The following is a 13809-nucleotide window of genomic DNA, read 5'->3' on the forward strand; positions in this document are numbered from 1 at the left end:
CTTAATGGACATTTGTTGAGTGAATGAAGTGTGGTAGTGCCTTCAAACTAGTAAGAGCCATCAGTTAATAACTTGAGTCTGTATGGTGTATGGATGAATACTTTTAAAAGTTCTGTTCCTGTATTAGTACGAGAATATGAAAAAAAGCAGTCCTGAAATTTGAATGACTTTTTTCTCATTGTTACTACTTGCAGATTAGATTGTCAGAAAAGTAAGATTCTGTGTGTTCCTCAGAATTATGAAATTCAGTAGAATTAGAACAGTACTTCTCTCTTAATCTTACATGCAAAGAGGAAATGGACTGTCATAAAGGGGGATGTCATGAACGTCATTTAAGGGAAGAATTGCTCTCCTACCCTGTCTCTATTTTCTGCTTCACTTTGTACACAGAGTACACTTTGTACACTGATCTGTGTACACCTGTGTGTTGAGTGGAATGTGAAAAAGGAGATTTGACCCCAGTAAGAGCTGATGGTTGCTTGTGCAGCCTCTGTATAGCTTCTTTCTTAAGCTGCTTATTGCCGTTGCTAAGTCACTTCAGTTGTGTCCGACATTGTGTGACCCCATAGACGGCAGGCCACCAGGCTCTCCCGTCCCTGGGATTCTCCAGGCAAGAACACTGGAGTGGGTTGCCATTTCCTTCTCCAATGCATGAAAGTGAAAAGTGAAAGTGAAGTCGCTCAGTCGTGTCCGATTCTTAGCGACCCCATGGACTGCAGCCTACCAGGCTCCTCTGTCCATGGAATTTTCCAGGCAAGAATACTGGAGTGGGTTGCCATTGCCTTCTCCATAAGCTGCTTATTACACATGCCTTTTGGAATAATTTGAATGACCACTGTGAAAAGTGTAATAGTAGTATGTCATGTATATGTCAGGAGTAGAAGTCTGTGCACTTCAGTCCCTGGGTCTAGCATTCATAGCTGCTGTGAATATGCCCAAAGAACAGATAAGACAAGAGAGAGAGAACAATCAAAGTTGAAGAGAGGTTGAAGAGAGTCATTAGAGATTTGCCTCCTACAAAACTCTGTCAGGTAGTATAGGCATTGTTGTTTTATTGCGCTTTGCTTTATTTAACTTTACAGATAGTTTGTTTTGTACAAATTGGTTTGTGGCAGCCGTGCATTAAATGAGTCTTTGGGAGCCATTTTTCAAACACATTTGCTCAATTTGTTTCTCTGTGCCACATTTTGTTAATTGTTATAACATTTCAAGCTGTTCCATCAATATTATGTTTGTTATGGTGATCATTCATCAGTGGTCAGTGATCATTGATGTTACTACCGTAATTTGCTGACGTCTTCGATGATGGTTAGTGTTTTTTAGCCAGAAGGTATTTTAAAATTGGGCTTCCCTGGTGGTTCAGTGGTAAAGAATCTGCCTGCCAATGCAGGAGACAGGAGTTTGGTCCCTGGGTCAGGAAGATCCCCTGGAGAAGGAAATGGCAACCCATTCCAGTATTCTTGTCTAGGAAATCCCATGGACAGAGGAGCCTGGTGGGTTAGAATCCATTGGGTCGCAAAAGAGTGAGACACAACTTAGCAAATAAAACAATTTTAAAATTAAGGTATAGATATTGTTTTTTAGATATAGTGCTATTGCACACTTAATAGACTACAGTGTAGTGTAAACACAACTTTTATATGCATTTGGAAAGCCCATAATTCTGTGACTCACTGTATCATAATATGTGCTTTGTTGTGGTGGTCTGGAACTGAACCCTCAATATATCCAGGAAATACCTGTATCAGGTTGTATGTTCCTAGTTAGTTACCTTTTTTTGGTTCGCTTTATAATGAGCCACAATCATGGTTCTTTCTAATCTCGCTGGAACTGCATTTCAGAGCCACAGTCGTTGAGAAGTACAAAATCTACTGGGTGAAGATTCCTGGTCCTGTAATTTCACAACCAAATGTACCTCCTTTTACAACACCTGAAGCTACAATAGCACCCATGCCAACGGTACCGTCAGTCTCCCATTTAACAAGATCAGTAAGTAGAGTTTTTATAGTTTCATGAAATACAGTCTAAAGGAACAGCTTCCTTAGAAATTGTGGTTCTGTGCTTGCGGATGTTTGTAAAGGAGTGGCTGTCCTGGGTTATGGAAGCAGGTTTTTGAGTGCCTGTCAGGAAATCAGGAGGGAGTCTTCACTGCAACTTTACGACTTATAGGTTAGAATAAGAGGAGTGCAGGACCCTAGATGTTCAAGGTGTGGTTGTGACGTTCACGTGTAGTCTATACTAGCAGTGCATATGTTTTCATTTGAAAATAAATCTGAAGCAGCAGGGTTTATTTTCTTTTTTAAAATACAGCCAAATAGCAAACCTGAAGAGGGAACTTAAAGCTGAAGCTAAATTTAGGTTTCAGCTAAACTGGGAAGGGGTGTGGGGGTAGAATCTTGAAATGGTGATATAGTTCTTCACTTTTATTTCAACTAAGGCCAATGAGTACTGCAGAATTCTACAGGTTGAACTCTTGCAAGCTAATCAGCTAGAATTCTGTTTAGGCCCTCTGATTCAAAAGAAGTACAGTTAAAAAAACACATCTTGCAAAGGGTTATTCATATTACAAATATTGGAAAGGCTTTACTGAAAGCAATTCGGATGAATTAGACTTCTGAATTCAGAAGTGACGATAACAAAAAATGTCTTAAGGAAGGTTATTACAGTTAGAAGAACAAATTTGGGCCTGAATTCTGATTCGTCTAATTTCTGTTTGAGTTTGGACAAATTACTTAAATCTTAAAGTCTCAGTTTCTTCACCTATAAATGAGAAATAATAATATCTAATTCTTATAGAACCATATATATTACTGTGAGAACCAAATAGAATGAATATAAGATTTCTGATTGATTTGTACTTAATAGGTATTTAGTAAACATTCGTTCATTTTTTCTCTTCCTTCCACTTTCTTGTCTCTTTATAGCTCTTTTTTCTCGTAGGGAAGGCTAAATCTCCTATGCCCCTATACAGTGTCTTGTTTTGTTTACCTTCTTTTCCACATTATGCAATATGTGATGAGCCATTTGATTACATTATTATGAACTTTTGTTTGACCAAACAATTCGATTTGTTGTTTGCAGTAATTCTCAGGTTGTTTAGTCTCAATGTTTATGTATTTTAAAGTTGCTTTGGGGGATTCCCAGTCATTTTGGATCTGAGCTTCCCAGGAGGACTCTATTAACAATCTAAGAAAAGATTGTTATCTTTTCTTATATTCGTATAAAAGGCATTAGCTCTTGTTGGAGATTTTTTATTGTATCTCTGTACCAAGTTTATAATCTCCAATTATGGAGAGATTCATTCAGAGTCACAGGATGTTGGCACTTGTAGAGAGCTAGAGGAGGCCTCAGGGTCCCTGTTGCATAGTTAAAGATAAACAGACCCTGAGAGAGAAATTCTGCAGCAAACACGATGCAACGGTGGAGTAAAGGGGAGAACAGAGACAGACCAGACCCATGTTTCCAGGCTTCTAGTGGCTTATTCTCTCCGTTCTACTATACTTTCTCTTTAAGTTCCTGTGAAATAATAAACAAAAATTTATATATATATATATATATATATATATATATATATATATTGGTCTCTGCTTGGTTTCTGTTAATAGTTGGCCTTTTGACCCCAGTTCCTAATACAGAGTTGCTAAATCCCTTGGAATTTCCTGAATGATGGGGTATCTTTTGTTCTAATGAGGTGACTCTTGGGTGGACTCCTGTATGGGGGCTGGTCGCCCAAAACACTGAGCCATGATTAGAAGCTTGCTGCTTTCAGCCCACTGACCCCATTCTCCAGAGAAGGGAGAGAGGCTGAAAACTGAGCTAATAATCCTTCATCCCACATGATAGTGGTGGTGGTTTAGTCGCTAACTTGTGTCCGACTCTTGCGACCCCATGCACTGTAGCCTGTCAGGCTCCTCTGTCCATGAGATTCTCCAGGCAAGAATACTGGAGTGGGTTGCCATTTCCTTCTCCATCCCACATGATGGAGCCTCCATAAAAGTTCCAAAAGTGTAGGTTTCGGAGAGCTCCTGGGTTGCTGACCACATGGAGGTGTGGGGAGGCTGGTGCCTCAGAGGGGTCATGGGAGCTCTGCACCTGCCCCTTCCTGCATACTTTACGCAGCTCTTCCATCTGGCTGTTTGTGGGTTGTTATCCTTTTATAATATACTGGTAATCTAGTAAGTTCTGTGAGCCATCTTTATAAATCACCTAACTCAAGGAGGAGGTGCTGAGAACCTCCAGTTTATGGCCAACGATTCAGAAGTACAGGTGGCAACCTGGGGCTTGTGATTGGCATCTGTGATGGGCATCTGAAGTGGGTGCAGTTTTGTGGGACTGAGCCCTTAGCCTGTGGGATCTGACACCAATTTCAGGTAGATAGTGTCAGAGAAGAGTTGACTTGTAGCACACTCAGTTATGTCTGCAGAGAATTTCAGAATTGCTTATTGTGGAACATGCCCACACCTGTTTGGTGCCCAGAAATATTGGTAGAGTAGAAGAAGAAATGAGAGTTTTTCTGTACAGTTCCCATTAAATCCTGTTACTTAAACTCATGTTTAGCTCTCTTCTGAAATGTGGTGTCACACCTCATTCTAACTCAGTATGACTGCTTGTTTGCTCTGTCAAATTGTAGAGCTGACATTTTTCAATAGTCTTTCTTATTTGCAATACCAAGAAGCTCTGAATTAAATAATCATAGATTGTTTTTGCTTCTTCTCCACTAAATTGTTATTACTATTATTTGGAGCAGTGGTATATATGGGAGCAACCATTTTTTTCTTACATTATTTTAATGTCAAACTTGAATTCTAGAGGCAGAGTCCAGGATCTAAATATAAAAACTTGCTAAAGGTTTGTTTGTTTGGTTTTAAAAATTCCATCTCTGAAAGCTAGAGGATATCCTTTAGGCAAGAATGTCAATGTGGACTTAAATATTCCCTAAGAAATTTCTCAAAGTTTACTCGAAACTTTGCTCCAGAACATAATTAATGTGAAGTATTCTGTGTATTAAAGGGATCTTAATACTCGTGTGTAATTATAGTTCAAGTAATGTTGTGTCTTCCAAATTTTAATTAATATTAATTAAATTTAAAAGTTTACAACCTAACTACTGCTTTGATAATTTTTAATTTGGGATGTGATCTTTTTCCTGTCGTTTGAATCCTTATTATGAAAATGTATTCTTGTTAAAACCCATACTTCAAGGTAGAAGCTCTTCTGTCATTGGAGATGAATTGCCTGTTTGATAATTAAGTCTTTCCCCCCTGTCATTTTTCTAGTTCAATGCTTCAGACTGTGGGAACAAGAAGTTCTGTATCAGGAGTCCTTTGAACTGTGACCCAGAGAAGGAGCGTGCCTGTGTCTTCTTGTCCTTCACACGAGATGACCAATCAGTGATGGTTGAAATGAGCGGTCCTAGTAAAGGCTATTTATCCGTGGCATTTTCTCATGACCGATGGATGGTTTGTACCTCTCACTTACATCAGTGGTGATGAAAGGAGAGTCACTGGAGTGAGTGATAATCAACAGCAATTTAGCGTTTGTTCCAGAGTCAGATTCTCATACTTAGGGAGGAATGGGAAGGGAGGGCAGAGAAACTAACTTGGATTCTCAGTTAAGCAGCATTGAGTTGAGCCATTCCATATTAATATCTCTAAGGACAAGGCTGTCCTGAGGAAAGTTAGGAAAAGCATTTTGTTTCCAGTGGATTTGCCACTTTATCTGTCTACCTCTGTCTCTGTGATAAAGCAGGGAGTGCAGTTAAGAAAAAGTTGCTCTTCATAAAATCTCATGCTGTTTTTGATGCTCTTCAACTCCTGGTTTTCTCAAGTGACTACAGCCTGGATTGCTGCTCTTGTTGTCCCCATTTTGATGGTCATGGCACATTTCCCCAACAGGGAATTAAACCTAGTGTCTCCAGGCATAAGTGGCTTCTTTACCGGGTCTACAAAATGTCTCACTCTCCTTGGGTAGTGCTGAATGGATTAAGAGATTCTGTAGGTGGCAGCCTTGTGCTGTGGTGCGGAAGAACAGAGTCCTGCATTAGCATTCTGATTTCCCAGGAGAGGAAGAAGGCTATTAAGGCCAGGACATGTGTCTATCCTGTTCCAGCGGAGCTGACTGTGGAGGGGGTTGGCTACAAATGGAGAAAGCCTCTCATTTCCACATTAACAAATGCAAGAAGTCTTTTCTTGAGAGTTTTCTTCCTGTTAGGCTTTAAACATCACTTTTTAAGGAAATCATTATTTTTTTAAAAAGAAAAGGAACTCTGAGATTCTGTGATAGAAGAACAAATATTTTCCTTCAAAGTGCATGCTAATTGCAGTAATCCTTGTTATGCTGGCTGCAAATATTTCAGGGAGCCAGGTGTGACTTTTTTGGGGGTGGATGACATTGCAATATGTGATATGACCTGTATATTTTAAAATGTAGTTTCACAATGCACTCATTATCTTTTTTCATTCAACACAGGGTATACCTTAAACCTATGAGACAGAAGATATTTAATAGGCTTCTAAAAGTACCATAAAAGAAATTGTGACTCTTTCCCTTTTAAAGTTGCTTTTATGGGAAATTTTATACTTGATCAAATGATGTTGCAATTCTTCAAAACATTTTCCCCATTTTTCCTTTTGTGATTACCATTATACTTACAGCATATCCTTTTGTTCTCAATTTTGGCAAAAATGAACCTTATTCATACGGTGCATGAGGAAGCTGGGTTAAAAATAAGTGTGACTGTAAAGCCATAAGGAAAGATGGTGGTAGTGCCTGTTATATGAGTGGAACTGGCTATGAAGGAAACTGATGAGTCCAGCAGGGGTTAACAATGATAGCCTTATTGGAATAAGTGTAGGTTTATTAAGGTGCATGTGTAAGGTAGAGTACACATTTAGATACGTACTCTAGTCACTTAAATAAAAGAATTCTAGCCAAACTCCCTGCAATAGTACACTAACATGTTTCCTTTCCTGGTCACATAAAATCTGTCAGCCAAAGGAAAAGACTATTGTTACAGAGAGTGTTGTGATGAGGAGCCTGCAAGTACCACACTTAATTCTGTTCTAAGTTGTAGGCATAGATGACACAAAAATGTTTACCTCTAATTCAAGATATATTTATCTTACTTAGAAATCTTATGTTTCTAGTATAGTACTCATCAAACATGTTTATAAAAAGACTTAATTATACAGGTGCAGTTAATTTATGGAGCAAGCCTATTTGATGATTAAAATCATCTGTACACCTGTTTGCCTAAATTGAGGGAAATAAATCATCACCAAAAATATTTGTAAAGTAGTTGTTTCTATTTTTGATTATTTTTAAATTCTTAGGATATTTTTATGACCTGCGATTTCTTATTAGTATGTCATGTAAGTTCAAATACCAAAGGTATCTGATGTTATGAATACTGATTAGATAAGCTAAATTATACCTTTTTTCAATTTGGTTTGTACATGAATGATAGCAGTTCTGTTTTGCTATTAGACCTCATTACTAAAATTGAAAGTACAACTTTCCATATTTTTCCTAACAGTATTTGCTAATATCTGAATTTTAACTGAAACTCAGAATATGCACGTCTCCCTCATCTTAGATTTTTTTTTGTTCTCTGAGATAAAGTATTCAAGTATACACACTGTATTAGCTGCTGTTCTCTGTTTCCCCACCCAGTGTTGTCTTATTCTGTACATAATTTCTTAACACTCCAATTCCAGAGTGCTCCCAGTGCTGGCCTCTCTTGTATGTCCAGTGTGAAATTTCCAGCTTCTGGGTGGTTACTTCCAGATGAGTGTTCTGGACAACACAGGCCATCATCTACCAACTGAATTTATTATCTACCCTTCTAACATCCTTTTGTGTTTCCCATTCTTGGTGATCAGCAACAATAGGAAAAAAGTAACTACTGTTATTGATCTCTTGCTTCTTTTCAGATACTGTCTGGGAAGCCTATGGACTGATTATCTCATTCATTGCTGCCACCATCTTCTCTGGTGTTCAAGAAAACTTTGTGACTTAGATTCCTCTCTTTTAGTCACCTCTCAGGTTCTTCTTTTACCCACCCTAACTTTTTGTTTTGAAAAGTTTTAAACCTATGTGAAAGTTGAGAGACTAGTATAATGAACACCAGTAAACCCTTCACCTGCATTTGTCACTGTCTCTCTCTCTTTCCTTGTGTGCATATGTGTAGATTAACTTTTTCACTGTATATTAACACACATTTTTTTCCCTGCACTATTTGAAAATTAAGTTAAAGCTATCATGACCTTTTATGTTTCCTTTTCAGCATGTATCTCCTAAGAAGGATATTCTCCTACAATTATCATAATATCACCATCAAATATATAATACAATAATTTTATTCAATGTAGTGTATATTCAAATTTCCCTAATTGTCCCAATAAAGTCATGTATAAAATCTCTGATCCAGACTAATCAGTTATCACTCAGTGCATTTAATTGTTATATCTCTTTAATCTCCTTTTCTTTAGAATGCTTACTCTTACCTTTTTTCTTGATTTTTTTTCTGGCTGGTTGTTTTGTAGAATGCCCTGAAATTTTTACAATAGATTCAGGTTATGATTTTAGACCACATTTGAGATAACCTCAATGCTAGCCCCCAAAGCATTGGTGAACCTTTAGTAGTTACAGGGAAATATTTTTTTCTTTAACGTATTTTTGAAACTTTTCAAAGTCCTTGTTGGTATTTCTGGCCTTGTCCTGTATATGTTTTAGCTTTGTGCCACCTGTTTCCTAAAGTTTCCATATACTTTTTATGTTTCTATATCTTTGGCCCTAGAAGTTCCTCAGTTTTAAAAACCTTTCCCTTTATTGCAGCTCTACCTTATCCACATGTATTTTTTATTCTCTGAAGCATAGTTAATGCTATCTTTTCTGATAAGCCTTTTTCAATCCTTTGACCCTACCTAATTTGTCTTTCTATAGCACTTTGTTTAAATCTCTATTTTATACATACTATTTTAATTGTCTCCTCTATTAAAACATAGTCTTTGATCATAAGAACTATGTTGTCATCTTTGTTTCTCCCTCTTGATATTTTCTTATAGAGTGCGTTCTAAATGCTGGAACTGAGAGGAGCAAACAGGGGCAGGAGGTTCTGTCTAATTCTGGGGTTTGGTTGGAACTTCTCATGTGTGTTCTACCATGCGCAAAACTTGGGGTGTCTACAGCTGCCTGAAGCATAAGGTCGTCATAGCACCTTCTCTTTCCCTCACTGTAGAGCCATGAAAACTGAGTGTTACCTCTCCTTCATCCTCATCACCTCACCAGTATTTGAGAGGTTTGCCTTAATGACTTAGTTGACTTACCATCAGTTTGCCTCAAATCAACCATTTTGCTATATTAAATTTTGTTTGAAATAACAAGAAAATTCTATCGTTTCATTGATGATAAACATTCTAGAAGATACACATTGTTTGTTTAAATCAGAGATCAGCCAACTTTTTCTGCAGAAGGTTAGATAGCAACGACTTCAGAATCTGTGGGCCGCCTGGTCTCTTTGCAGCTACTCAGCTCTTTTATAGTGCTAAAGCAGGCACAGACTGCTGTAAATTAGTATGTGTGGCCGTGTTCAGTCAAACTTTATTTATAGGCACTGAAATTTGGATTTAATGTATTTTCACTATCATGAATTATCATTCTTAAAAAACCATTTAGATATGTAAACACCATCCTCAGCTTGTAGCCTGTATAAGAACAGGCATCAGACTAAAGTTGGTCTGTGTGCCACAGTGTGTGGTGATTTAAATTATGATAACTCCAAGTTTCTTGAGTTGCACTAATTCTGATTTGAGCATAAGATGTGTAACAGGGAACTTCTTTGCTAATGTTATGTACTTGAGAGTTAAAACTGGAACTTTTTACAAGAAATTTCAAATTTTTTGTAAATTTTACAAATGTTAGAAAATCATATTGGTATTTTTAACAAGACTTTAATTATAGCTTGTTAGTCTTGGGTCTTGTTTAAGGAATTTAGTGACAAGAGCTGGTTAAAGACCTTGTTAGATAGTTTATGGAAAACAGTTTAGAATAGATGAAAGAACCAAAACTGTACACAATAACTTAAAATCCATATTATTTATTTGGTGGTGGTAGTGTTGTTTCGGAGAAGGCAATAGGACCCCACTCCAGTACTCTTGCCTGGAAAATCCATGGATGGAGGAGTCTGGTGGGCTGCAGTCCATGGGGTCTCTAAGAGTCGGATATGACTGAGCAACTTCACTTTCACTTTTCACTTTCATGCATTGGAGAAGGAAATGGCAACCCACTCCAGTGTTCTTGCCTGGAGAATCCCAGGGACAGGGAAGCCTGGTGGGCTGCTGTCTCTGGGGTCGCACAGAGTCAGACACGACTGAAGCGACTTAGCAGCAGCAGCAGTGTTGTTTATCGCTAAGTCATGTCCAACTCTTTGTGACCCCATGGACTGTAGCCCACCAGTCTCCTCGTCCATGGGATTCTCCAGGCAAGAATACTGGAGTGGGTTGCTATTTCATTCTCCAGGGGATCTTCCCGACCCAGGGATTGAACCCACGTCTCCTGCATTGGGAGGTGGATTCCTTAACCGCTGAATCACCAGGGAAGCCCTGTCATTCATTTGTACCATAACTTAAATGTGCTTTAAGGATACAGTCTGCTGTCTGATAATCACTGTAAATAAGATTTAATTTTTAGAGCTAAGGAATATTGGAGATTAAAGGAGAGATAAGAATTAGACTGACAAACAATGCTCCCTTGTTGAAATTCCCTTGACCTTTTTTTCATTTGTCATTGTTTTTCAGGGTGATGATGATGCTTATGTGTGTATTCTTGAAGATCAGATTGTTCACATACAACCTTCCCATTTGACAGGGCGAAGTCATCCTATAATGGATTTTGGGGTAGGTGTGAGGATTCTGGAATTGCCACCTGGCTGGTCCATCTTCTGGCTATACGACCAACAGTGCCATGGCTGTGGTGCAAAATAGCTTCCAAACCTGCAGCTAGCAGCAAAGACCAAACAGGGTCCTGGGAGCAGAGTTCCTATCTTACAGTCTGGGAGAAACCTTTCTGCATTTTATTATATATGTGTGTAAATTGTATGTACTTAAGTTGTATAGCATGATGTTTTTATATCCCTCTCCATAGTGAAATGATTGCTAAAATCAGGCTAATCAATATATCCATTGCCTCAGTTACTTTTTTCTTTTTTTGTGATGAGAACAGCTGAAATCTACTCTCTTAGCAAATTTCCAGTATACAGTCCAGTAATATAAACTACAGTTACCATGCCCCTTTTCTATGCTTTAGCAAGCACAGGAAAGTTTTCTTTTTTAGTAAAAGATGAATTCTTGTTTGTTTCACTTAAATTCTTTTTTATTGCATCTGTTAAAAATATTTTATAATTTGTTAAGAGGGTCAAAAAAGCTTGCAGACAGATTTTTAAGAGGTTTGTTAGTGACACAGAATTTCTTGACTGATGGGAAAGAGGTGGATATATGGTAGGTGCTGGTTCAGTGCCTTGGGCAATTGTCTTAAGTGCCCGATGTTGACATCTGTGCCAAATGTGGCCTATTTCTGGTAGAGAAGTGTCATTTTCACATGGCAATTGACATGAAAATGAATTCCGAAGGGGCAGTAGCTACCACCTCGTGACATGTTCTCTGCATAGCTTTCTTGTGAGGTTAGAGCTTCTCACAAGTTGCATTTTGGCTACTAGTGTATTACTTGCTAAGTATTTCTTTAGTGTTGTTGATTGTATATTAGGGGCCAGATGGAGTTAGTGCATCTGCCAAAGTTTCTAGCCTAGGTAGTAAAAATACTATTTTTGCCAAGTGGGATAAACACAAATAAACTGGGAGAATGTGTTTCTTGTCCTCTTCAAAGAGGAAGTGGAAAAACAATGACACTGCAGACAAAACATGCACAGAGGATCTTAGAGAAAGGAAATTGAACACGTCCAGGATTTTGATCACATCTTATTTTTAGCAAATATTTGGAATGTGCTGAGAAGACCCATTGTGTGTGTTTGCAGGATCCTCTTGAGGACATGGCTTGGAGGTTGGTTGATGGTGTTATGCAGTGTTCTTTCAGAAGAAACATTACCCTTCCTGGGGTTAAGAATAGATTTGATCTAAATGCGAGCTACTACATATTTGTAGCAGATGGTGCAGCTGTTGATGGTAAGTATATTGAAAGAAAACTATCTTTTTAAGGTTTGTCTCTTATTTTTTTCCTTTCCCTCATTTTTTTGGAGAGACTATGGTAATTGCTCTTTTTTTGAGATATGCATTTGTGAATAAAGAGTTATCAAATTCTTTTCCATCTTTGCCTGACAGTTTGACCTCAGTTGACCTTCTAGCTTTGTTTCCCTGGAAACTAGGTAAAGGTAGTGTCAACTATGTTATCAGGCAGCACAATATATGTGATTTCTGGCTGGTAAACTGCATTTGGACCAGGAAAAACTGTAAATACCTGATTGGATATAGTGACTTTGGCAGTTTCCTTGCAGGGACCCTAAAGGCAGGACTGTGTGGGGTTTTTGCAGGACATATCGGCTCTTGTGGATGACCTGTCCAATACGAATCTCATCTCGTTGGACCTGAGCTTTCTCCAGGGTGGAAGAGAGGGGTAAAGGGAATAACCCTTAACAGCTGAGTAAGCTTCTACAGGACCTCCGTTTGAAAAAGGATGCCTCGTGGTGCCCTGCAGGTGAACTGTGTTTCCTGTCTCACAGCCTTCTAAGTCAGTCGGATGCTAGGTATAGCTCAAGGAAGTTTTATGAGTTTGAATGTTTAGTTTATCTTTAATACAGCCCCGGTAGGTACTGAAACACATTAAAAAGAATAAAGAGATTTTGTTTAAGGTCTTAGCTAATGATATTCTGAAGAATTGCAGGAAATGCCAAGGTAATGTTGTAGTTAGTGACTCATCTCCCAAACTTAATATCCTCAAACTTGGAGCATATGGCCTACTCTGAAAGTCGTGAGGCACTGGGCACACAGAATGGAAGAATGGGGGTAAGAGAGGAGGAGGAGAAATGTGGTGTGGGCAAAATTGTGAAAGCCTTGCATAGTCTATCATGTGGTTTATTTATTTTTAATTGAAGTACAGTTGATTTACAATGTTGTGTTAGTTTCTAGTGTACAGCAAAGTGATTCAGATATAGATTTGAAACTATACATGTATTTCTGAAAAAAAAATGTATTCTTTTTTAGATTCTTTCCACTATAGTTTATTTTTTATTTTTTTTAGTGTTTTTATTTTTTAAATTTTTTAAAATTTAAATTTATTTATTTTAACTGGAGGCTAATTACTTTACAATATTCTATTGGTTTTTCCATACATTAACATGAATCCGCCATGGGTGTACACGTGTTCCCAATCCTGAACCTATTATAAGATATTAAATATAGTTCCCTGTGCTATGCAGTTGGACCTTGTTAATTATCTGTTTTTGTATATAGTAGTTTATATTCTATTATGTTGTTTAGATTTTATCCTATAGGTAAAGTAGAGGTTCAAAAGGTTTTAAAGAGGATGAAATATCTACTCAGTGTTAGAGAAAATTTAGGAATATTTGCAGGTTTAGTTGTGGGTGATATGTTTGGTTATCTTAGGCAAATCGTGTATTCTTACTTGCACCAACAACAGCAAATGTAGCTTGAAAATAACTTTGGTTAAATGATAATAATGGGTAAAATTACTTAGTATATAATGAGGCCAATTGTTGGCTCAGCACTATCATTAAGGTTTTCATTTTATCTTCATAGAAACCTACACAAGATATGCGTTATTATTATCCCTATTTTACCT

At 37.8% G+C, this 13809-nt stretch overlaps 1 protein-coding gene across 10 annotated transcripts in view; it reads left to right on the plus strand.

The window, feature by feature from the left end:
• Window positions 1-13809, plus strand: part of FRRS1 (ferric chelate reductase 1) — a 91954-nt gene that overhangs the window by 55213 nt on the left and 22932 nt on the right. For all 10 annotated transcript variants that reach the window (XM_059884432.1, XM_059884427.1, XM_059884425.1 and 7 more), the window contains 4 exon segments: window positions 1842-1989; window positions 5277-5459; window positions 10797-10895; window positions 12029-12176. In XM_059884432.1, coding sequence (XP_059740415.1) covers window positions 1842-1989; window positions 5277-5459; window positions 10797-10895; window positions 12029-12176 — 578 coding nt within the window.

The sequence above is a fragment of the Bos taurus genome, chromosome 3 (genome assembly GCF_002263795.3).
Source record: "Bos taurus isolate L1 Dominette 01449 registration number 42190680 breed Hereford chromosome 3, ARS-UCD2.0, whole genome shotgun sequence".
NCBI lineage: Eukaryota > Metazoa > Chordata > Mammalia > Artiodactyla > Bovidae > Bos > Bos taurus.